The 25,082-nt window shown below is 33.2% G+C and overlaps 1 protein-coding gene and 1 long non-coding RNA gene across 3 annotated transcripts in view; both read right to left on the bottom strand.

Moving 5' to 3' along the window:
- LOC134234274 (esterase OVCA2-like) overlaps positions 1-25,082 on the bottom strand; it is a 44,820-nt gene that overhangs the window by 10,550 nt on the left and 9,188 nt on the right. Inside the window, exons 3-5 of one of the 2 annotated variants that reach the window (XM_062716323.1) lie at positions 10,262-10,332; positions 7,485-7,556; positions 1,070-1,188 (exon numbers count right to left, since the gene is read on the bottom strand). In XM_062716323.1, coding sequence (XP_062572307.1) covers positions 1,070-1,188; positions 7,485-7,556; positions 10,262-10,332 — 262 coding nt within the window. The remainder of the gene's footprint in view (positions 1-1,069; positions 1,189-7,484; positions 7,557-10,261; positions 10,333-25,082) is intronic. The other variant, XM_062716324.1, reaches the window with a different exon arrangement.
- On the bottom strand, positions 18,852-22,486 carry LOC134234283 (uncharacterized). The gene is made up of 2 exons (XR_009985149.1): positions 22,285-22,486; positions 18,852-19,851 (listed from the first exon to the last, which is right to left on the bottom strand). It is a non-coding gene; the product is annotated as an uncharacterized LOC134234283 (long non-coding RNA).

The following is a 25,082-nucleotide window of genomic DNA, read 5'->3' as shown; positions in this document are numbered from 1 at the left end:
CATAACTTTTGAACCGTGAAAGATAGAGACTTCATATTTGGTATGCACACACCACTGATTAAGCTCTTTTAAATGACACCAAGGTCAATGACCTTGTTACCTTGACTGTAACCTATATGCTAAATATAGCTTTTTTGTCAGCAAACTTTAACCTTTGCCATAACTTTTGAACGAAGAAAGATAGAGACTTAATATTTGGCATGTATTCTCCACTAATTAAGCCCTTTCACATGACACCAAGGTCAATGACCTTGTGACCTTGACTGTGTCCTATATGCTAAAAATAGCTTTTTAGAACCTTCACCATAACTATTGAACCATGAGAGAGAGAGACTAAATCATATTTGGTATGCATGCTTCACTACTCAAGTTCTTTCAAATGACACCAAGATCAATGACCTTGTGACCTTGACTGTGACTTATATGCTAAAAATATGTTTTTTTAACTTTGTTGCCTCCGGGAGCATAGTGTTTCACAAACACATCTTGTTTTTAAATTAAAGCTGCTACTAACAATTTAGTTTACTTTAAAAGGGCTTATAATTTCCATGATCTCTTCAATTTAATGATTTTTACAATGACTCTACAAATACAACCTTTCTTAGAATCAGACAATAGCTATGACTAACATTTATTATATTACCACTTAATAGGTCATTGTTTTTACACTAATTTTGACTACGGATTACTGAGAATTTGCCTGATCAATAAAGGGCTTAGAATAGGTGTGACTGCAGTGGGTAGTAGATGCATACTCCTAAGTACCTAATCCCACTCTGATGTTTTCAGGTGTTTAATGTCCTATTCGTGATTTCAATCACCAGGCTTTGTGGGATTGATCATTGTCATCTTTGCCTGTTTTTGTGAGTACTTTAACATGGGAACACAAATTACACAATATAACGCTCATACCACATCTTTTATATCAATATATGTTTGATTTATATGCTTTTTGCTCATGTAAGTTAAAATTTAAAGACACAATTGGTATCAACTGGTAGAGTAAAGAAAATTAACAATTATTATAAAACTCTTAATGGCTACAATATTCTCCCCGGACATGATTAACCTGTTCTATGAAGGCTCTCTCAATGGTGTCTAGAGATTCCTGGTAGCCCTTACAGCAGTCTGTGTAGTCCTGGGCCATGTACTGGTCATCAGGGGACGAAAACCACCAACCACGCTGATCTAAAATTACACACAGCATCTTAATGGTGGGGCCCCATTGTAGCTGTTTTCTGTATTTATTTGACCACTGTGATATCACTTCATGGACCGGACATTTAGAATGCTAAGAAAACACTTTATCATCAAATAATTATACTGATGTTTTGAGTGCTTCTTTAACTTTGTAGTGACAATTTTGACCCTTGATCTTAGAGTTTGACACACTTTTAAAAAAAAACAAACTTTTGAGCAGTTAGTACTAGAGTTTTCATAATTCACAGGCTTATTTCATGTCACATGACCTTCTTTTAGATATATGTACAAACACTTTTGACCTTTTACCTTGACTTCGTAGTTTTAGACAGTTTAGAAAAACTTTAACCTTGGTTATAACTTAATTTTAAACAGTTGTTTTTAATGCTTTTATACCTCACGTGATCTCCTGTGACAAGTTTTGACCCCTTGGTCTTGCAGTTTGATCTACTTAAAAAATAAACTAGAAATATGTCCATAGGACATGAATGCCTCGCCGAGGATATATTAGTAAAGCAACATGAAAATTTGTATGTGTATGAAATTTGATCAGTTTGGTGCAGGTAGGGCTTATAGTTACTTGGGAATAAAAATGGTCAGACCCAGCAACCGAAGCAAGTCTGGTAGTGTCCATCCCTAGCTGCATCATCCAGGCAGGGCTTATAGTTTGGTTATAGGTCAGGCATCCAAAGCAAGACTGGTATAGCATCATCCAAGCAAGTTTGGGAATGAAAATATAGGTCAGATCCAGCATCCCACACAAGTCTGGTAGTGTCCATCCCTAGCTGCATCATCCATGCAAGTTTGGTTCAGGTAGGGCTTTTAGTTACTTGGGAATGAAAATCTAGGTCAGATCCAGCATCCAAAGCAAGTCTGGTAGTGTCCATCCCTAGCTGCATCATCCATGCAAGTTTGGTACAGGTAGGACTTATACTTACTTGGGAATGAAAATATAGGTCAGATCCAGCAGCCGAAGCAAGTCTGGTAGTGTTCATCCCTAGCTGCATCATGCATGCAAGATTGGTTCAGGTAGGGCTTATAGTTACTTGGGAATGAAAATCTAGGTCAGATCCAGCATCCGAAGTAAGTCTGGTAGTGTCCATCCCTAGCTGCATCATCCATGCAAGTTTGGTTCAGGTATTACTTATAGTTACTTAGGAACGAAAATATAGGTCAGATCCAGCATCTGAAGCAAGTCTGGTAGAGTTCATCCCTAGATGCATCATCCGTGCAAGTTTGGTTTGGGTAGGGCTTATAGTTCCTTGGAAATGGACCTGCTCCAAAAACTTTAACCTGGTCACTCATCTGGAAAATGTAGGTCAGATTCAGCATCCAAAGCAAGTCTAGTAGTTTCCATCCTTAGATGCATCAACCATGCAAGTTTGGTCTAAGTAGGGCTTATAGTTCCTTGGGAATGGACCTGCTCCAAAAACTTTAACCTGGTCACTCATCTGGAAAATGTAGGTCAGATCCAGCATCCGAAGCAAGTCTGGTAGTGTTCATCGATAGATGCATCATCCGTGCAAGTTTGTATCAACATGTGAAGTTTGATAACACCATCTTGAATGGTATGTTTAAAACTTAGCTAAACACTAATTTAAGAAAAGTGAGGTCAAGGTCAAAGGAAAGGTCAAGGTCAAAAAATGTTGATGCAGTTGTAGCTCTCATCAATATCTATCAGCATATGAAGTTTGATGAAAATGTCTTGGATAATTTCTTTGAAACTTAGCTTTGAACAGAGCTCAACGCAAAGTTTGATGGAAGGACGGAAGGACAGAAGGATGGAAGGATGGAAGACAGACATGACAAACACTATATGCCCCGGCCATATTCATGGCTGGGCATAAAAAACATTAATCTTCAAGTGTACTTCATGTGACAAAACCCTCCACTTGGCAGCATTTTCACTATGACCTTGACTTTGAAAAACTTTATTCTTTACTATACCTTTTCAATTATATGTGCTGGGGTTTTCACATTTCACCAGATTATTCCTTGAAACAAGGACTTGCATTTGAGAAACTTTAATGTTTTCCATGAGATGCCATATGGGGGCACCAGTGTTTTATGAATACACATTGTTTCTGCATGGTATTAATTTATGCTATGTAGTACACAGTCATAAGATTTCCAAGGAATTGAGTTGTCCAAGCAGTCACTTTAAGTACATTTATAGTTTTCTGGATTTTTCATTTTCATCCTGATGGACAAATGGTGGTGGGGGTGAGGGGTGGGGATTATGTTTTCCCCAATCATAAACCTTGTTTTTAAAACTCTTCTAACATTTTCACAGTAGCCAATTCTCCTTTTGGAAGGTTATTGGGCATGTCCTGTAGATAAGAAGTAACATTTTGGAGTGTTCATTTTCATCCTAGTGGGCAAACAGGATTAAAATAAAAAAACATTCAGAACAAGAAGTTCAGGGGCCACATTGCCCATTCTGGCCCAACCCTACCCTGGGGGTAATGATTTGAACAAACTTGAATCTACATTATTTGAGGATGCTTCTATATGAATATGATTGTTCTTGAACAGATTTTTTTGAGATTTTTCCTATATACTTCTATGTTAAACTTTGATCATCCATTGTGGCTCCATCCTACCCCCAGGGGCGGTGATTTGAACAAACTTAAAACTACACCACCTGAGAACACTTCCATATGAATGTGACTAATCATAGCTTTGCTATTCTTGAAAAGAAGATTTTTGAAGATTTTCCATATGTACCGGTATTCCTATGTAAAATTTTGATCACCAACTTTGGTCCCAACCTACCCCCAGGGGTCAAGAATTTGAACAAACTTGAATCTTCACTACTTGAAGATGCTTTCTTTTGAATATGACAAATCATAGCTTTGCTATTCTTGAGAAGACGATTTTTAAAGATTTTCCCTTATATTCCTATATAAAACTTTCATCATCCATTATGGCCCCATGTTAACCCCTGGGGTCATCATTTGAACGTATTTGAATCTACACTACCTGAAGATGCTTCCATATAAATGTGACTAATCAAGGTTTTGTTTTTCTGGAGAAGACGATCTTTAAAGATGCATCCTATGTATTCCTATAATGTAAAACTTTGATTGCCCACTGTGGCCCCACCCTACCCCCGGGGTCCTATGATTTGAACAAACTTGAATCTACACAACCTGAGGATGCTTCGACATAAATATGACTAATAAAGGCTTTGCTGTTCTTGAAAAAAAGATTTTAAAAAATTTTTCCCTATGTAAAACTTTGATCGTCCATAAAAAATGCGGCCTCACTCAACACCTCCCCCCTTCCCCCCAGGAGCCGTCATTTGAAAAAACTTGAATCTACACTACCTGAGTAATTGTGTTAACTATGACAACAATAAAGTGCAATGCGACAGCATGATATGCCCGTCAAAAAATTACAATCATCTTTCCATTCCTTAAAATATTTGTTTATCCATCCCCTGTTGTGTAGGCATTAATAGCCCATTAATTACATGTATAACAAATATTACATCATTGATAGATTTCTATACTAGTTGTGTTAGACCTTGTCAAATGTCCATCATATCAAACAATATCAAATTAGTCTGAACAACTTAATCAATACCAAATTATTTGTGAAAATAAAAGGCTGGACATCAAATGACATATGCTATAAACTGACCAACATTTCTTCTAATTCCCAAAGGATACAGATAAGACTGCTTGATCAGAGATGCTTTAAAGAAATTATTGAGACAGCTAGCCTTCCTACATTGAACTCATTAATAAATCTTTGACTGGGTGCTATTCTACTCATTACTACCAAGAGATGAATCAATCTGCACTATCTGCCATAAAACATTTGATTTTTACAGCATATAAAATACTCCATGATTATCTTTTTTTTGAGATTTAATGTCTATAATATTACTATCAGATTAATTTATTATGCAATATCAATTAGCCAACAAGAGCTATTTTTAATCCAACAGGCTGACCCAGGGATATAGACAACACCATGCCCTACTAGTTAGCTCCTCACACTAGACACATTAATTTCTCTCTAATTTGGCATGCAATTTTCTGTTATCAAAATTCTTCTTAACCAGTGCTTGATAATTACACACATGGGAGCAGTGGTATTTCTCTAACATACATTATATTTGTTATAGATTGCTGTTAAGTATATGCTAAAAAAAATTAGTATTTCTTGATTTAACACTTTTTAATAAAGATAGTGCAACACTCTTACATTTTTTGGGCTGTGTAAATGAATACCCAGTAGTAAAGACACTTTTTTAAAAATTTCACTTAAATTTAAGGTCACAGTGACCTTTTAAATAGTTCATGACACACCTTCCACCTAAGATGCATAAACTGGCCAAGTTTGATGATTCTAAGTCTAATAGTTTTCTAGTTATGGGCCGGAAAGGATTTTTCCATATTTGGCTATAACATCTTAATCAAAAGTCAGAGTGACCTACTCTTTGTGCGTGACACACCTTCTACCCAAGACATATTAGCTGACAAAGTTTGATAACTCTAGGCCTTATAGTATTAAAGTTATGAGCCGGACACAAGAAAAGCTAACAGACGGACGGACAGCAGGATGGACACGAAGCCTATAACATAATACATCCCATCTTAAGACAGGCATATAACAACAACAACGACAAAAACATACAAATTTTTAGAAAAGCTCACTTGATCCTTTTGCTCAGGTAAGCTAAAAATACTCAGATTCCCAGAATTATGTTCTCCAAACGAAGTTTGTGAACATATTGTTTTTACTTTTTTTTCAAAATTTTTCTCTAGTACTTTTTTGTCCATGACTGTTCTCGGAAACTATATTCGTCCGATTGAGATGAACCTTTTTAGGGTTAATAGGCATGTTGTGCAGATGTGTGGAATGAAGGTCGCTTTGTGCTCACAAGCATGCATGTACGTGCACATGCAATGAATGAAATGAGGGATATATTTACTATAGCCATAACTTTTATAATTTTTTATGAAGTGTCTTGAAAGTTATTACATAAAGAAATATTAGTAGTGTAGAGAATGCACATGCGCTTCACTCTGATTCCTGAAAACAACATCCTCAATATCTTCATTGACAAAATTCTTTGAAATTTAAGATGTAAGTATAAATCATAATGTTCTACAATAAGTTTTATATAGAAATTCTTGAAAGCACATGCATGCACAAGCACTGAAATTTGATTGGCTGAAACTTTAAGACTTTAAATGGCTTTAACTGCCCAAGTTTTAAACATAATCGGATGAAATTGAGAAAAAAGATAGGTATAATGGAGGCGGGTTCCAACAATATGCTACTATCAGAATTAAATGCAAGGACATATACATTCATGTATGCTTAAATTTGATTGGCTAACACTTGTCATTATAGGATGTATACATGTATCTCTTACTTATTCAACATAATTCTTTGAATTTTAAGACATTATATTGATATAATTTATAAAGCAAAATATTGAATATATATATTTGAATAATCAACAAAATATGTGCAAGCATGTGTGCTGAAATCTGATTAGTTTTTTAAGATCGAAAGAAGATGAAAATCAGAGTACAGGTGTATATATGTACATAATATAAGTTCCTACATTATTCAATCATGAGACATGATGCATGTGTGCTGATTTCTGACTGGTTAATATTCATGTGTGCTGTAACTTTTTATGTTTTCAGTGAAATTCTTTATTATGACTTTCTTTGAGATGGTGTACATCTGTATAACAGTAGGGTAATTTTTTTAATTAAGTGTGTGCATGTGTACTTGTATATCTGATTTGTTTTTGCTCATGCTACATGTATATGTGCATTGCTTTTTCCCCTATATTTGAAAAAATAAGTTTTAAAAGTCTATAATTCAATGACTTTGCTAAATTTAATGAAACTTACAAGGAATGGGTCTCATAAGGGGTAGGGGAATGTTTTGGGAACATTTGTAATGGTCTCTGTTACAGTAAGAACTAGTTTCTCATGTTTTTAAAAATCAATGCATCTTGATATAAGCAGCAAGAATATATATGGTTTTGTGGTGATCTCAATGGTGAACCATTTTAACAATTACAAAATAAGACGTAAGATAGAAGACCCCACTTTCACAACAGAATTTTTCAAGTTTCCTACAGTATAGTATCATGGTACTTTTGTTTAGTTAGATTGATCTACCCTTCAGTGTGAAATAAAAAACTAATGCCAATTATAACGTTCGATATCATTTTATTTTTCATTGACCAACCCTATTTTTTAAAGAAAATCTGGAATCTAAGAATTTTTTTTAAAAAGTTGTCTTACCATTGTTGTCTGTGGCACCATCCTCATCATTTTTGTCTAGTGGTGGTACAAGATTTGGTGCTGAAATAAATACTGAATAGAAAAAAGAAATTTAAGTAATACTGAAAAGAGGACCTTAATAAATGTAACATACATAAAACTAGAGGTTCAATGGCCTTTTAAAAGGTCTCCTTTGTATAATACAATGTAAAAGATCAGCAGAAGCATAGAGCAAAACAAGAGTTACCCCCTCCCCCAAATGACTGAAATTTTTCTAAGTCCAAGGGGCATAACTCTGTCCAAAATGGCTCAATCATACCCAAAATAATACTTGGCCTCGATATTCTTATAAAAAAAAATCTGTGTACCAAATTTCATTTCAATATGTGCAATGTAAAAATGAATGGAAACTGATGGTGTACCCACAGACAGACCAACATATAAAACTAGAGGTTCAATGGGCTTTTAAAGGGTCACTTTTGTATAATACAATGTAAAAGATCAGTAGAAGCATAGTGCAAAACAAGAGTTACCCCCTCCCCCAAATAATTGGAATTTTTCTACGTCCAAGGGGCATATAACTCTGTCCAAAATGGCTTGATCATACCCAAAACAAAACTTGACCAAGATATTCTTATGATTATTCTGTATACTAAATTTCATTTCAATATAAGAAACCTCTGCAAAGAAAATGAACAGAAACTGCAAATAATAGGAATTTTTCCAAGTCCAAGGGGCATAACTCCATTCAAAATGGCTCAATTATACCCGAAATAATATTGGCCTCGATATTCTTATAAAAAGAAGAGGCCCAGGGGCCACATCGCTCACCTGAGCAATTGGCTAGAAAAAAGCACATATCAGATCAGAACTGAAAGTTAACTGAGGGTGGGGAGGGGGGAGGGGGCTTGAATTTTAATCCCCCAGGGGATCATGATTTGAACAAACTAGAATCTACAATACCTGAGGATGATTCCCTATAAATATCACTAAGCATGGTTTTGAAGTACTTGAAAAGAAGATTTTAAAAGGTTTCCCTATATATTCCTATTTAAAACTTTTATTGGGCCCCACCCTACCCCCGGGGGTCATGATTTGAAGAAACTTGAATCTACACTACCTGAAGATGATTCCACATGAGTTTCATCTTTCCTATCTCTATGGTTCTTGAGAAGAAGATTTTTCCTATATATTCCTATATAAAACTTTGATTGGCCATTTTGGCCCCACCCTACCCCCGGGGGTCATGATTTGAACAAACTTGAATCTACACTACCTGAGGATGATTCCACATGAGTTTCATCTTTCCTGGCCCAGTGGTTCTTAAGAAGATTTTTAAAAATTTTTCCTATATCTTCCTATGTAAAAATTTGATTGACCATATTGTCCCCATCCTACCCCCGGGGGTCATGATTTGAACAAACTTGAATTTACACTACCTGAGGATGATTCCACTTGATTTTCACCTTTCCTGGCCCAGTGGTTCTTGAGAAGAAGATTTTTTAAAAATGCCATTAATTTTTCTCTAATTCACAATTATCTCCCCTTGGAAAAGGGCATGGCCCTTCATTTGAACAAACTTGAATCCCCTTTACCCAATGATACTTTGTAGCAAGTTTGGTTGAAATTGGCCCAGTGGTTCTTGAGATGAAAATGTGAAAAGTTTACGACAACGACGACTACAACGACAATGACAACAACAACGACAGACAATGGACAAATTTTGATCAGAAAAGCTCACTTGAGCCTTTGGCTCAGGTGAGCTGAAAACAAGAGATGTTCGTAAAAAACTTATGCCCTCCTCCCCCCAAATTGGAATTTTCCCAAGTCCAAAAGGGCAAAAATGGCGCAATTGTACCCAAAACAGAACTTGACCTAGATATTCATCTGATAAATCTGTACACTGAATTTAATTTCAGTAAGTGCAACAGTTGCGAAGAAAATGAACGGAAACTGCAAAAAATTGGAATTTTTCTCAGTCTAAGGAGCATAACTCTGTCAAAAATGGTGCAATCGTACCCAAAACAGAACTTGACCTAGATATTCATCTGATATATCTGTATACCAAATTTAATTTCAGTATGTACAACAATTGCCAAGAATATGAACGGTAACTGCAAATAATTGAAATTTTTCTAAGTTCAAGGTGCATTACTCTGTCAAAAATGGCGCAATCGTACCCAAAACAGAACTTGACCTATGTATTCATCTGATATATCTGTATACCAAATTTAATTTCAGTATGTGCAACTGCTGCCAAGAAAATGAACGGAAACTGCAAATAATTGGAATTTTTCTAAGTCCAAGGGGCATAACTCTGTCAAAAATGGTGCGATCATACCCAAAACAGAACTTGACCTAGATATACATCTGATATATCTGTATACCAAATTTCATTTCAGTATGTGCAATGGTTGCGAAGAAAATGAATGGAAACTAAGTGGACCGACAGACGGACTGACCGACAGACAGCAGCAAAGCAATATGCTCTCCCTTCTTCAAAGGGGGACATAAAAATCTGTGTACCAAATTTCATTTCAATATGTGCAATGTGAAAATGAATGGAAACTGATGGTGTATACCCACAGACAGACCAACAGACAGCAGCAAAGCAATATGCCCTAGCTCCCGTCTTTGAAGGGGGGCATAAACTGATAGATGATGATATATATAATAACATTAGAGGTTTAATACTCTACTTTATGATTTGTTACTTTAAGTACTTGATTATTTAATGATTCCTGATCATCCTATATTTTCTTTCTTTTGCATAATACAAATATCCATATTTTTTTTACCTGGATCTGAAAATTTCTTTATAATTTTTCTAAATGCACCTGTCCGTTCTCTGAATGTTTGGTCATTCTGTCTAAAAAAAAACAAATAGATAGAATAAGTCTTCAAACACTTTAGGATAGAAGATACAAATAATGGTCGTCTGAATTGGCATACTGTGAAATCACTATAAAGAACTATATGCGGTATTAACCAACATTTGCCCCCCAAAATCAAACTTTGATGGAGTAATATTTAATTAAGTCCTTAAACAGGGGAGTATATGCTGACTTCAAAGCACTGAATAATTTCATAAGTAATGACGTCATATGTACGTAATGACGTCACAAATATGACGTAAATTTCAGTTTTTTAATGAATTTTGCAGAAAAATGTACATATTTCGTCGATATTTTAAATAAAAGTCACCGAGCGCATGTGTGTTCAGGATTAATATTTTGATATAATGTGTAGAATGATAATATCAATGAAATATGTCAATATTGTTCCTGAACACACATGCGCTCTATAAATTCTAAAGCTTAAATTGTTGAAATTTTGTCCATTTTGTCCTCTTTCTGAAAAAGGATATAAAATCGGACTAGTTTGTGACGTCATAAAAACAGAAATTGTGAATACACTGCTCTGGAACTATAATATTTTCTGTTAACTTATATTTCTCGTACAGTTTATTGAATTCAGCACATTTCAGGAAGTTTTCAAAATTTGACTTTTGTGGGGGCAAACATATGCAATATACCGCATATAGTTCTTTCATGAGAGTTTAATTTTTTGTTGTTTTTGAGGTATGGAGAGACCCACAAATTTATGACCATCATGAAATGTAAAATTTCAAAGGCATTACTACTAAACATTTTCCAACCATAAATTAAAATCAAATCCCCACAAACCAATGTTTTTTCCTAAAACCTTGATAATTTGACCCCATGAAAATATGTGATTTTACAGTATGTTTTGGACCTATTTTTGTTGTAAGTGATAAATTTCTAAAATATAAAGAAATCTTAATCTCGATCTTTTCAATGTTCAAAATTTTATCTCCCAGCCACCATGCATCCTCATTGATTGATTATATACAAATTTTTTGTTAGAATGAAAATTTAATTTAAATAATTTATACTTCTATAAACATGATAAACATATATGACTTAATAAAGCTTCAAGATTTTTTTTAAAAGTTTGTACATGTATCATGTATCATATTAAAAAATACAATTTCTAGCTATAAAACATGTACATTGAATTAATTAATTTCTATAGTTAGAATAATTTGTGTCTATTGGGACAATCTTTGCAATATTTTACTCCATGAGAGTCAGTTTAAGAGCTTTAAATGCATTTCTTATAATATCGTACATTATTGTATATACAGAGCTGACACTAAATGCTTTAATTACTTTATTTGCACAAGAATTTATCCATCATCTGATACACATGAATGCCGGGAACCTTGGCCCTATATACAATGTACATTTAGTACTATTGAACCAATGTCACCTCTGCCTTGGAGACAGATCAGCTCATATGAGGCAACTTAGCAAAAAGCTTATATGGCAGGAGTGCTCATTCCCAAAGCATAAGACTTAAAATAAGTATTTTAAAATTGTTGATAGATGTTTTTTTTTATTTTCAAAGTATTTTCACTGAAAAAAAATTTGTACATGCCTTCATGTACATTTGTTTATAAAAATTCATGGACAGACAAGTTTGTCATAAAAATTTTGCAAGGGTTAGCATCTTTTATATGGGTTGAGGTATCAATAATCCTAGGCTGACAAGTCAGGGCTGTGTAAGGTGTTACAGGAGAAGGTGTTGGGTCGAAAAGTCTGTCTACAGATATAACTAGATGCTGTCATGAGACAGTAATACCCCGCACTACTAAGGTGTTTGCCTCTAAATACACACTCCTTAATATTGGGCTTTCCAAGGAAAAATATGGAACGCCATCACTGCCTCATAGCAGAACACTACAATTGCATTGAGTCAACTTTCCATTACATTATGACAACCCTTTATTACATTTACACACACTACTATTGCGTTATGTCAACTTACCATCACATTATGTCAACTCTTTATGACATTTACACACACTACTACTGCGTTATGTCAACTTTCCATTACATTATGTCAACTCTTAATGACATTTACACACACTACTATTGCATTATGTCAACTTTCCATTACATTATGTCAACTCTTTATGACATTTACACACACTACTATTGCATTATGTCAACTTTCCATTACATTATGTCAACTCTTTATGACATTAAGTCAAAACAATTTTACGTGGTGTAAAGACGTTTTTATATAATTTGAACTCATTATTACATTATGTGCACTCTCTACTATTTGGTCTAAGTAGATCATTACATGATGTGAATTTATCTTTAATTCAATATCAAGTCGCTATAACACGATGTCAGAATTTCATTACATGATGTGAAAAGAATTGTCACATGTGGCCAATTCTTTACTACATTGTGACATCAATATGCTACATGACAACGGGAATCTATTACATGATGTCAATTTTCCCTTACTTTTTGACAAATCATTATTATGTTATGCCATTGTATCTTTACATTGTGTCTAAAATGCTTAGCCTCTTGTTAGTATATCTTAGAATATTTCAACTCTTTATTGTGTGACGTAAGGTTTACGTTATGCCTAAAAGTTCGTTTTGTGTTTTCAATATTACACGCACATATGTTAAACATGCAAATGATTTAAATTAAACGAGTGTTGCTAAAACGCGGAACGGAAAACGGAACGGAAAGCGGAACGGAACGGAAAACGGAATATATTTTTTGGATTAAATCACTTAAAATACACAAATTTTATCATAAACGATATATCTTGTACATATTCAATCCCCCACTATTAAATACAAGTTGATTTTGTCATGATAAGTCTCTTATTTATGAAAATCGCTAACACAGCAGTCACCTAGAATCGAATTTGAAAAAGGGGTGGGGGTGGGTAAACGAACTTGAAAAGTATTTGACAAGCAAAAACAAAAAGAGAAGACAATTGTTTGATTCAGGAGGGGGGATAAGTTCCAACTCCAACATCTTTCAGAACTATTTTTTACACTAATTTACTACATTAATTACAATCACAAAAAGTGTGAGGATGTCAACTTGAACGAACATTTCCGTAGTAAAAAGGTTATGACTGGGGGAGTAAATATTTGATATCTAGATTGACCATGGAAAGAGGAATAAAATTTAAAAAATATATTAAGATATTACGTGTAGGGCAAACCTTTACGGCAAGCTCGAATTAACATCTCTTATATATACACTGATTGTTAAAAATGTTATTCAAAAGAGTCGCTTTCTATATATATAAATTCAATCTGGATAGACAAAGTTGGAAAACTTTCATGTGGTAGATATAATGCAGAATCTTTGCATTCAATGAAGTTAAATTTTGTTTGTTTGCGGTACATATGTGTGTGTGTTGGGAAGGGGGGAGGGTATATGAGTGACCGCGAAAAAAATGAGTTTGTTTTCCCGCTCATCGGAAAGGTCTGAGAAGTTGTAGTAGGTCATCCTCACAATGACAAGGGTTTGTGATTTCTCGAACTCGGGAGTTCGAGAAATCACAAACCCTTGACATTGTGAGGATGGTAATAGGTCTACCCCCTTTTTTGTGTCCTAAATATACATAAGATTTAATAAATCAATTTTAAATGTGGCTGTGGGCCCCTACCCAGACCCGAAACTGTCACTCCCCATTTCATGATTCGCGAATTCGACACTGCGTGCATAATCTGAATATCATAACCAGTTATTTTTGTCTTTACAGACATTGGCATTTGAAACAAATTGAAATGGGGGGGGGGGGTCAGTAAGAAATTTCCAACATACAACAAATTTGACATGAAAAAAAAACACAAAAAAAAACCGGGGGTATATTTCCTTTGCCGAAACACAAAATTCCTATTTTGTGTGTGAGTTGGAGGGGGGGGTCGAATTTCTTCCTGTTGAGAGGGGGGGGGGGGGCATCGCTTGTACACCAGTTCTGAATGGAGGGTGTGTATGACTCATGAATACATAACAGTTTACAATAAATTTTTATAAGAAATGAATTTTACACCAAGAATATTGCTCTTTTATCTGATTTATATAGAATTTATGTTAATTGTTTGACTAAAATTTTCCGTTTTCCGTTCCGTTCCGCTTTCCGTTCCGTTTTCCGTTCCGCATTTTAGCAACACCCAAATTAAACATATCAAATATTAAATTATACACAAGACTTAATTAATCCTTAACTAAATATCAGGTTAAAACTTATAAATAGGATTATGTTCCCGTGGAATCTTTATTGACGATTGGTTTTTTTTAACGTCGAAATATTCAATGGCCGTTTAATTAATCTCATAATTATCGCAAAACAATATAGTATGTGTCATGCAGCAATATTTTTCTTTTTATTTTGAATTGTTTTGAAAAGTCCGAAACTTCTGATCTAACTACAAAACACTGTCCTAAGCTTTTTATCAGTCTTTTTAAAAAGTGTAAATACATCGTATTGCATACGTGCATTGGTGGGTGGGTGGGGAGAGGGGGGATCCCGCCCTCCCATCTTTAGTGACCAAAATATGCATGAAATTAATCAATTGGTTTTACTTTGTAGGACGTTGCATTAGTTTCACATAAAGTATAACTGAAATAAATTGAAAACGTTTTATATATATATAAAAAATCTAAAGCCTGAGAGCTTCCAGGCTTTCACCCTCTGGTCCCCAACTTAGACACCATACCGTCCCCCTGTTCATTCTATCTATTCCCACTTTTTGAAAATCATGTAGAAAAAGGTAAGATTTTATGTGGGAATAGGTGGAATTTTGTGTAAACAAAAAATCAACTATGTTCTTAAATTTAGGTATTAAGTTGCTTTTTCTTGCAAGATCTTTTTATCATTTTAAAAATCTGAAATAAATCATATTTTCTCATAGATGTATTCATTATTTTCTGTCTTAAAATGTACAAATTTAAATACAGGTAAATCTAAACATCTATTGTTATTTGCAAGTGGGAATAGGTGGAATTGAGATTTTTAAAAAGTGGGAATAGCTAGAAGACACCCGTCCCCCTACAGCTACTCTTTTCAAGAACCCAAGTTCGCCACTGATATGTGCCCATGTTTACTGAGGCATGGTCAATTGATTTAAGTGAGGGACTGGTAGATTTTTGTAACAGAATTCTGGTCCTGGAATGGTTGGAAAATGACTAATTCCAGTGACGTTGCATCGTTTTTGAAAGTTGGGGGAGGGTTGTCAGCCATAAAAAATAACGTACAAGAAAAAGCAAAAAAAAAATTATAATAATAAAAATAATTTGTCCAAATTTGAAAATCCTATTTCGGGTGAAAGGGGGGGGGGGGGGGTCCAACTTCGATGAGTCCTAAAAAATTTTTTCCAAATATACTACAATACCCTTATACTTCAATAAAAAGTGGGTGCGGAATTTCAATGAAAATTTTCTATGATAAATTTATGTCTGGAAAAAAGAGGAAGCCAGACCCCCCCCCCATATATAATGTGTCTGTGCTAATTAATCAGGACCCCCCCCCCCCCCTTCCTAGTCGTGAAAACACGGTTATCAATTTTGGCATAATGTAAATGTATTTTACAGCACGTAATAAACATTTGTAATCAACATGATAAAGAGTTAATACAATGTAAAGATAATTTTAAATCACATAAGAAAGAGTTAACATATTCTTATTAAATATCCACATAAAGGAATGGAGTTTTGACATAATGTAATAAAGTGTTGATATAGTATGGAACGCAGGGACTGTCTCCATAATATATGTTCACATTATGTTAAAAACCTTTTTACATCACGTAATAAAGCACTGACATAAAGGTAAGATGTATTCAACTTACATCATTATGACCTCAGCGTAAAAATAAAGATACATTCATATCACGTAATAATGCTTTGTTATAATAGAAATATATAATCACAAAAGGGAATGGACTTTGACTTAACGTACTGATAAATTTAATCATAGAACACATGTTAAACGAAAGTAACTTGACGTAATGCAATTTTGACCTAACATATTAAAGAAATGAAATAATATAAAGAAACATTCATTTCACGTAATAAAGTTTTAACACAATGTAAACGTATTTTCACTTCACATAATGAACTTCCCACTTCAACTTATAAAGTGCTGACATAATGGAAGAATGTGTTTACTTCATATAATGCAGCATTGACATGATGTAAAGATATTTTTACATCACCCCATTAAAAAATGATATAACGTAAAGATATGTTCACATCACGTAATGATAGACTGACATAATGACTGCATAGTTTTATGCTATAAGGCAGTGATGGCGTTCCATAGAAAAAAGTCAAAATAATTCTATAATTATCACCGAACATGTATTCGTCAAATTGAGCATAAAATTTTCAGGTGACCATGTGATCTATGAGCCTCATATATGTATTTTGTATACTTAATTCATTACCAGTCTGAAATAACAGAATTTAATTAATGAAGTAAATTACTTAATTAGATGCTGATAAATACTTTGCCCATAATTTGGAACTTTTTAAATTTACTTTCTCAACGACATAAAATATTATTTTAGTACAAAGTGTTTTTGATGAATTTATCAAAATGTGCAAACTGTTTTTAGTATTTGGTCAGGGAAAAAAACCCATTGAAAATACAACTCAATTAATTTGTCAATGCCTATCCCCCCTCCCACCAACACACACACACACACTCTCACACATTTTTTAAAATAGACTTAAATGGCAAAGTTATGTTAAAACATCGTTTATTATGATAGTTTGAAATTTGTTCTTGTACTAAACAGTTTTACGTTTGAACGTCTTATTGAAAATTTCTACATTCACATTGGGTTTGCGTCACCCATTATCATATTTTTAGATATCACCACTCTGCACACCTCGGCCGATTCATACTTCATCTAATGAAGGCGACGGAATCAGCAAAGGTTTGCCGAATGAGATTATTTAGCACATGTATGCTGATGGTGCAGTGTGGTCAGTTAATTAAAATCATTTGTGTTTTAATTGGATTATATGGATTATATTTCATGAAGTTGAAAAGACCTACTAGTATGACATTCGGTCAGTACAAGATTTAGTATAGATTGCATAAAAATAAATAAATGCAAATGATTAGGTTGAAGTTCAAAAAGGGTCAAAAATCATCGCATGCCACAGTCGACAAATTTCACATTGTCAAGTCATCTCCCATTGCCGACGTGACATTCAGTATATAGAGGCGCAGATCCAGAATTTTTTTTCAGAAAGTGGGGGGGGGGGGGTCACACCTCAGTCAAAAAAAATCCAGCCCAAGATTTCCTGAGAAATAAATAAAAAAATAAAAACAATGATGTAGTGTCCATGTTTTCTAAGGGGGAGGATGTCCAAAGTCATTTTTATTCTCTTCAGTAAATAGTCTTATCTAAATAACTCTGCAAATTCCGGGGGGGGGGGGTCTGATCTCCCTAGCCACTCCCTGTACCTGAAATGACAATTGATCTTATGACTCCATAATAGTAGAATTTTTTTTTCCATTTGACTATATATACATATTTTGTTTCCTGTGTTTATGTCTGTTTGTTTGTCCACAGAAACTTTAACCTTGCCCATAAGTTTTAAGTGGATTGGGCTAAACACATGGCTTCCACATTTCATAGGTAAATTTCTTTTGACAAAACCTTTTAATGGGTACCACCAATTTTGACCTCTTGATCTCTTGACCTTGGAGTTTGACCCACTTTTACAAGAAAAATACCTTAAACTTGGCCTAAGTTTTGAACAGTCGGTGCTAGGACTTTCATGCTTAACATGTGTAATCATTGTGAACTTCTACTCTAAATCCATTCATTACTTTCAAATGAAAGTACAATAAACAACAAACACACCATTTGGACATAGCAACGACACGCAGTAGCTTTATTTGTGCAGTGTACATAACATATGCAAAATATGAAAATCAATTTGTATATACAAGTTTATGTTGGATTGAATAAATCATGATAAAATTTAAACTTTATCGTGCTCTACGTGTCGTCCTAAACTGGTATTTAAACCACTATTCACCGCTTATATAGCCTTGCTAACGAGACCGGTTCTAAAGAACCACGTGATATACACCAGGTATTCGAATGAAAACCTTGTAATTCCGAAAAAGTAATTCATTATCACACCAAGTAGAAATTGATTTCTGTCTAATTCGTTCCTCAAACGAAAGAAATCATATTTCTACTCTAAATCCATTCATTACTTTCAAATGAAAGTACAATAAACAACAAACACACCATTTGGACAAAGCAACGACACGCAGTAGCTCTAAATACAAAGAACGGGAAAATGAAAGTATAAAATCATTGATTTTAAATTCAATCCAACAAAATTCATTTAAATCATAAGTCATTCAATATTTTAAACAATAAATACATAAAATTTTACAGAAATTTTCCAATAAAATGTTTTGAAAACAATTAAGTAATCACCCCCCCCCCCCCCAAAAAAAATACATGTATTCACTCCATTACTTTTATACAAACAAACAACAACATTCTATGCATGACAGCCAGCCGTGCGTGCGCTGGACGCCGTATTTTATTAACAGTACATCAATATACATATATATAACACAGAACATTGTGTATGAGAAATAAAAACATCAAAATCCCCCAAAACTGCTGCATCTATTATAATTCTAAAATATCCTTTGTGATAAACATGAAAAGCATCAGGGCCGGCCAGGAAAAACTAGAGATAAAAATAATTTTTAAAAAACTCTAGAAACCTGTGTCCGTTGCCAAGTGCCGCTGGATGCAAAAAATGTTGCGACGGACCTCACAACCTACCAATAAAACCCTAAGAAAAAAAAAAATCAAATATATGTTTATAAATATATTCATTATACCCTTTATACATAATTTAAAAAATTTAGCTGTTGCTCGCTTAAGTCGGCGGCTAGAAGTGACCAACCTTTAAAAACCAGTTCTCTACTACACGTCAAAATCAATTTCTATTGGTCACTCTCTGAACAATCCACACAACATGCGTATTATAAACATCTTGTCATTAATACAACATTTTCCCGCTATACTAGCGAAACGCGGGAAAATATCAATACATGTATATCCATCCGAAAAAAAAAATTCAATACACCGCCGTCTTTTGAAAATCCATAATGCAATTCACCATGTGAGTCTGATTGTAAAAGTCTTGATGTTATGCACACATCCTATCCATACATCGATAAATGCTTGCTGCACTTGAGTTTTGAGTATAGTTTCAAGTCAAATTCAACGCATACCATACGATTTATCGTGAAGTCCCAGGGAAGAAGGCTTCAAATATATCAAATGAATTCGACACAGTTATACATAGAAGTATATTCATCATCCAATATCAAAATAGCACAAAATACACATTCCTGTGAAATATCTTGAATCCCATCTCAATTCCTTGGATATGTGCCTCTTTGAAACTCTGTCATTATTGGTACACCGATTAATACATCATGGTGCTTGAATTAATCGTAAGAAGAATATAACCAATAATACCTGAAAGAACAAATTTGATGTTAGAAAACTGATAGATACATATATCTTGTAACTCTGATATTTTAGTAAATATGTATAGAATCTCTTTTTCTCTCTCTCTTAATCTATATAAAAAAATCAAAGTCATCATCATTGTGGCTAGCAAAACATGCATACTATCATTAAATGATAAAATGAATCAAATTCCACCATTAAGTTCAAAATTTATGAATTGCACTAATCATTTTTTTTTTTTTTTAAATTAAGAAAAATATGAATGAGTTTGTATAAACATCCATTTGATAATCAAGTTATGATAACCTTATTTTCATCAGAATAATCAACATTTACTTTACTATTTGTAGAAATACTTCCTACTGAAAACAATCTCACGAAATGACATCAAAACAAATGTGGTTGGATAAACATCCATAAAATCATTTTATGATATAATTTATCAAATGTTCAAATTCCAATCAAATTTTACTTTATTTTCATCAGAATTATCAACCTTTACTTTTACTACTTATGTAGAAATACTTTCTACACAAACAAATCTCGCCAAATGGCATCACCACAAATGTGGTTGGATACAAATCCATACATTCATTTTATGATATAATTTATCAAAAAGTTCAAATTCCAATCAAATTTTACTTTATTTTCATCAGAATTATCAACCTTTACTTTACTACTTATGCAGAAAAACTTTCTACATAAACAAATCTCGCCAAATGGCATCACCACAAATGTGGTTGGATACAAATCCATACATTCATTTTATGATATAATTTATCAAAAAGTTCAAATTCCAATTAAATTTTACTTTATTTTCATCAGAATTATCAACTTTTACTGTACTTTATATGTAGAAATACTTTCTACTTTAACCAACTCGCCAAATGGCATCACCACAATACGGTTCAAAAAACATCCATAAATTCATACTATGTGAAAAATTTATCAAAATACTTCAAGATTTAATCAAATTTTCTTTGATTTCATGAAAATTATAAACTTTTACTTTAATATATACCAAGAAACACTTTCTACAGAAACCAGTCTTACTAAATGGCTTCATCACATATGTGGTTGGACAAACATCCATAAATTCAAACTCGTATGATAAAGAACCCACTTTCTACTTTAACCAACTCGCCAAATGGCAACACCACAAATGTAGTTGGATAAACATCTATAATATAACATCATTTTATGATAAAATGTGCAAAGCATTCGAATCCAATCAATTTCTATTTCATAGTATCAGCAATATAATGAAAACAATCTTTAATAAATTGCCAAATGACAATGCCATATATGTGGTTGGAAAACATTCATAAAAGCATGATATGCTAAATTGTGCCAAAGTTATTCAAATTCAAACCCAACTCAATATTATTTCAAACAGAAATATTAATTTTCATTTGACTATTTTTGTACTTCTCATTGTCTACTGAAATCAATCCCGCCAAAAACCAAACACCACAGATGCGTTATGATAAACATCAATAAAATATTTTATGCTAAGCTGGGTTAGAGTTGGAATTCCCCTCAAATTCTATTTTTGTTTTAAATTAAAAAATAACAGCTTTTAAATAGCTACAGTATTATAAAAATCACTTTCCACTGAAAACTAATTTCAAGTAAATACTCCAAAAATTGTTGCCAATTAAGAAACATTCATTAAATCATTTCATTATAAAATGAAATATATCAACGTTATCAAAATTCAAATCTTCCAAACACTACCAAACATGAAAATTGTGCAAAACAGCTCATGAAATTAATATTCAGAAAAAAAAAATTAATTCAATTTGGTGAATCATTTTTAAAATTAGAATTCATTGACAAAATTTCCTTTTTACTCGAAAATCAAAACCGACAAAAATTCAGTTTCTGTTATCAAAACTTTTTAGAATTGAAACTAAATACTTAGATCTCTTTTTCTAGATAACTCAATCAAGCCAATTAACAACACTGCAAATACTGCAGAATTATCATTCCTATAAATATTTTATACCATCTTGATCTTTTTTTTTTTTTTTTTTTAATTAATACTCAATTGATAAATTTCAATTCTAAGTAGATAATTCAAATGAGATCTTAGTTTAACTACAATGAAAATCAAAATGCAAATATTCTAAACCTTTAATTCTTTTTGGCAAAGCCGTACCTGTCCTGCATTAATCATAAGACAAGTAGAACTCGTTTTCTTCTATAAAATTTATATGTCATTAATACATATACTTGGTTAAAAAAATACCAAACAAAAATTATCTATGCCCCATACTCTACTATAAGGATTCATGATTGAATGATCTTCTAAAATAAATCGAAAAACGAATTATTATACTCAAAGTTCAGAATATGAAATGCTTCTCTTTTCCATTGTGATGGAGTCCGCATTGAATTTAACTTTCAATTGGCATAACACGCAAAGAAAAAATCTACCGTACTTCTCTGGAGATCTTAAAATCACCTTCTTCATTATACTCATCGTGATACCAACCCCAACATGTAACCACCTGAAACATAAGAATACCGGGTATACTGTTTTCTCTTCAACATATCTAAAACTTTTCATTTTAGTAGCACATTTGACAAAATGGCAAGAAACTGAAATTGAAAAATAAATTCAAACAATTTTAATTTATCGATATTTTCTATACTCAGGAAATGTCCAAGTTATAATGCTGATGCATTTAGTACGTTTTAAAATGATAAGCAAATATATTTAATTGGATATAAGTGCAAATATAATATCTTATAAATTCTATATTTGTATTAATTGAAAAATAAGATAAATTAACGTAACGTATTTGATTTGCTTTTCAGAAACACCAGTTTTCTTCCTTTAACAAATCCATCTTTCTACAAAACAAATTATCTATTTCTGGAAATAACTTCTATTATCATATACTGACTAGAATTAACGAATCTCATAATTTAATACAATCATGTATTTGTTTTCAAATTCTCTCTATTACAAACCTTGTTATCACTAATTTATTACTTATTCAAAAACTGATCAATTGTATTCTCAAATGAATACTTATCTTATAAAAACAAGATCTAAGATGGCTTTTCTTTGATGACCTCGTTTTCCACACTGTCAAATCTCTCTCCAACTCTATTTTCTGTGATTTCATATCATCTACAATGGCTTAACATGTCGATGAACCACGCCCTTCGTTCTACATCTGAAATTTAAACTTTATCGTGCTCTACGTGTCGTCCTAAACTGGTATTTAAACCACTATTCACCGCTTATATAGCCTTGCTAACGAGACCGGTTCTAAAGAACCACGTGATATACACCAGGTATTCGAATGAAAACCTTGTAATTCCGAAAAAGTAATTCATTATCACACCAAGTAGAAATTGATTTCTGTCTAATTCGTTCCTCAAACGAAAGAAATCATATTTTCAACAGGTATAAATATTTTTGACCTTGACCCTAGAGTTGAACCCAATTTAACTTTAACCTTGGCAATAACTTTTGAACAGGTGAGGAAGTACTAGGGATTTCTCTCTTATTTCACATGTGTATTCCTTGTGACAAGACTTTCCCTTTGATACGAACAATTTTGACCCTTTGACCTTGACCTTGGAGTTTGACTTACATTTGAGAAACTTCAACCTTTGCCAAAAGCTGCCGTCACAACAAACAAACAAATTACTAAACCAGAAGTCTCTGTCAAGACTGAAGCTCTACTGGTTTGAACTTATAGCAAAGGAAGTGAAAAGTACTTATAAAGCAGCTAGGATTTGAAACTTTACAACAGCAATCAATAGAATAATGATCGTTGATAAAGTCTCTTTATGTTCTTAGTTTATTCTACTTGTGTGCCAAGTTATATTGAAATCAGACCAAAACTGTAGAAGGAGTAGCATTTTGAAACAATTTTACAGATATTTCTATTTTTAGTAACCACAGCTACACCGTTCATCGAAATCAAAAACCGATACACAGAATTATGTATCTAAGTGTAGTCTACTTGTGTGCCAAGTTATACTGAAATCAGACCAAAACTGTAGGAGGAGTAGCATTTTGAAAGAATTTCACAGAAATTTCTATTTTTAGTAACCATGGCAACACCGTTTATCCAAATCAAAAACCGATATAAAGAATTATGTATCTAAGTGTAGTCTACTTGTGTGCCAAGTTATACTGAAATCAGACCAAAACTGTAGGAGGAGTAGCATTTTGAAAGAATTTCACAGAAATTTCTATTTTTAGTAACCATGGCAACACCGTTTATCCAAATCAAAAACCGATACAAAGAATTATGTATCTAAGTGTAGTCTACTTGTGTGCCAAGTTATATTGAAATCAGTCCAAAACTGTAGGAGGAGTAGCATTTTGAAAGAATTCACAGAAATTTCTATTTTTAGTAACCATGGCAACACCGTTCATCGAAATCAAAAACCGATACAAAGAATTATGTATCTAAGTGTAGTCTACTTGTGTGCCAAGTTATACTGAAATCAGACCAAAACTGTAGGAGGAGTAGCATTTTGAAAGAATTTCACAGAAATTTCTATTTTTAGTAACTACCGCAACACCGTTTATTGAAATCAAAAACCAATATAAAGAATTATGTATCTAAGTGTACATGTAGTCTACTTGTGTGCCAAGTTATACTGAAATCAGACCAAAATTGTAGGAGGAGTGGCATTTTGAAAGAATTTCACAGAAATTTCTATTTTTAGTAACCACAGCAACACCGTTCATCGAAATCAAAAACTGATACACAGAATTATGTATCTTAGTGTATTTTTCTTGTGTGCCAAGTTATACTGAAATCAGACCAATACTGTAGGAGGAGTAGCATTTTGAAACAATTTCACAGAAATTTCTATTTTTAGTACCCACGGCAACACCAATCATCCAAATAAAAAACCCATACACAGAATTATGTATCTTAGTGTAGTCTACTTGTGTGCCAAGTTATATTGAAATCAGTCCAAAACTGTAGGAGGAGTAGTATTTTGAAAGAATTTCACAGAAATTTCTATTTTTAGTAACCACGGCAACACCTTTCATTGAAATCAAAAACCGATACACAGAATTATGTACATGTTTCTAAATGTATTCTACTTGTGTGCTAAGTTATACTGAAATCAGACCAAAACTGTAGGAGGAGTAGCATTTTGAAAGAATTTCACAGAAATTTCTATTTTTAGTAACCACGGCAACACCGTTCATCGAAATCAAAAACCGATACAAAGAATTATGTATCTTAGTG

This window comes from Saccostrea cucullata, unplaced genomic scaffold, assembly GCF_032062105.1.
Source record: "Saccostrea cucullata isolate Sc308-1 unplaced genomic scaffold, CSIRO_AGI_Scuc_v1 ctg165, whole genome shotgun sequence".
NCBI lineage: Eukaryota > Metazoa > Mollusca > Bivalvia > Ostreida > Ostreidae > Saccostrea > Saccostrea cuccullata.
This window is presented reverse-complemented; position numbering and strand designations above follow the sequence as displayed.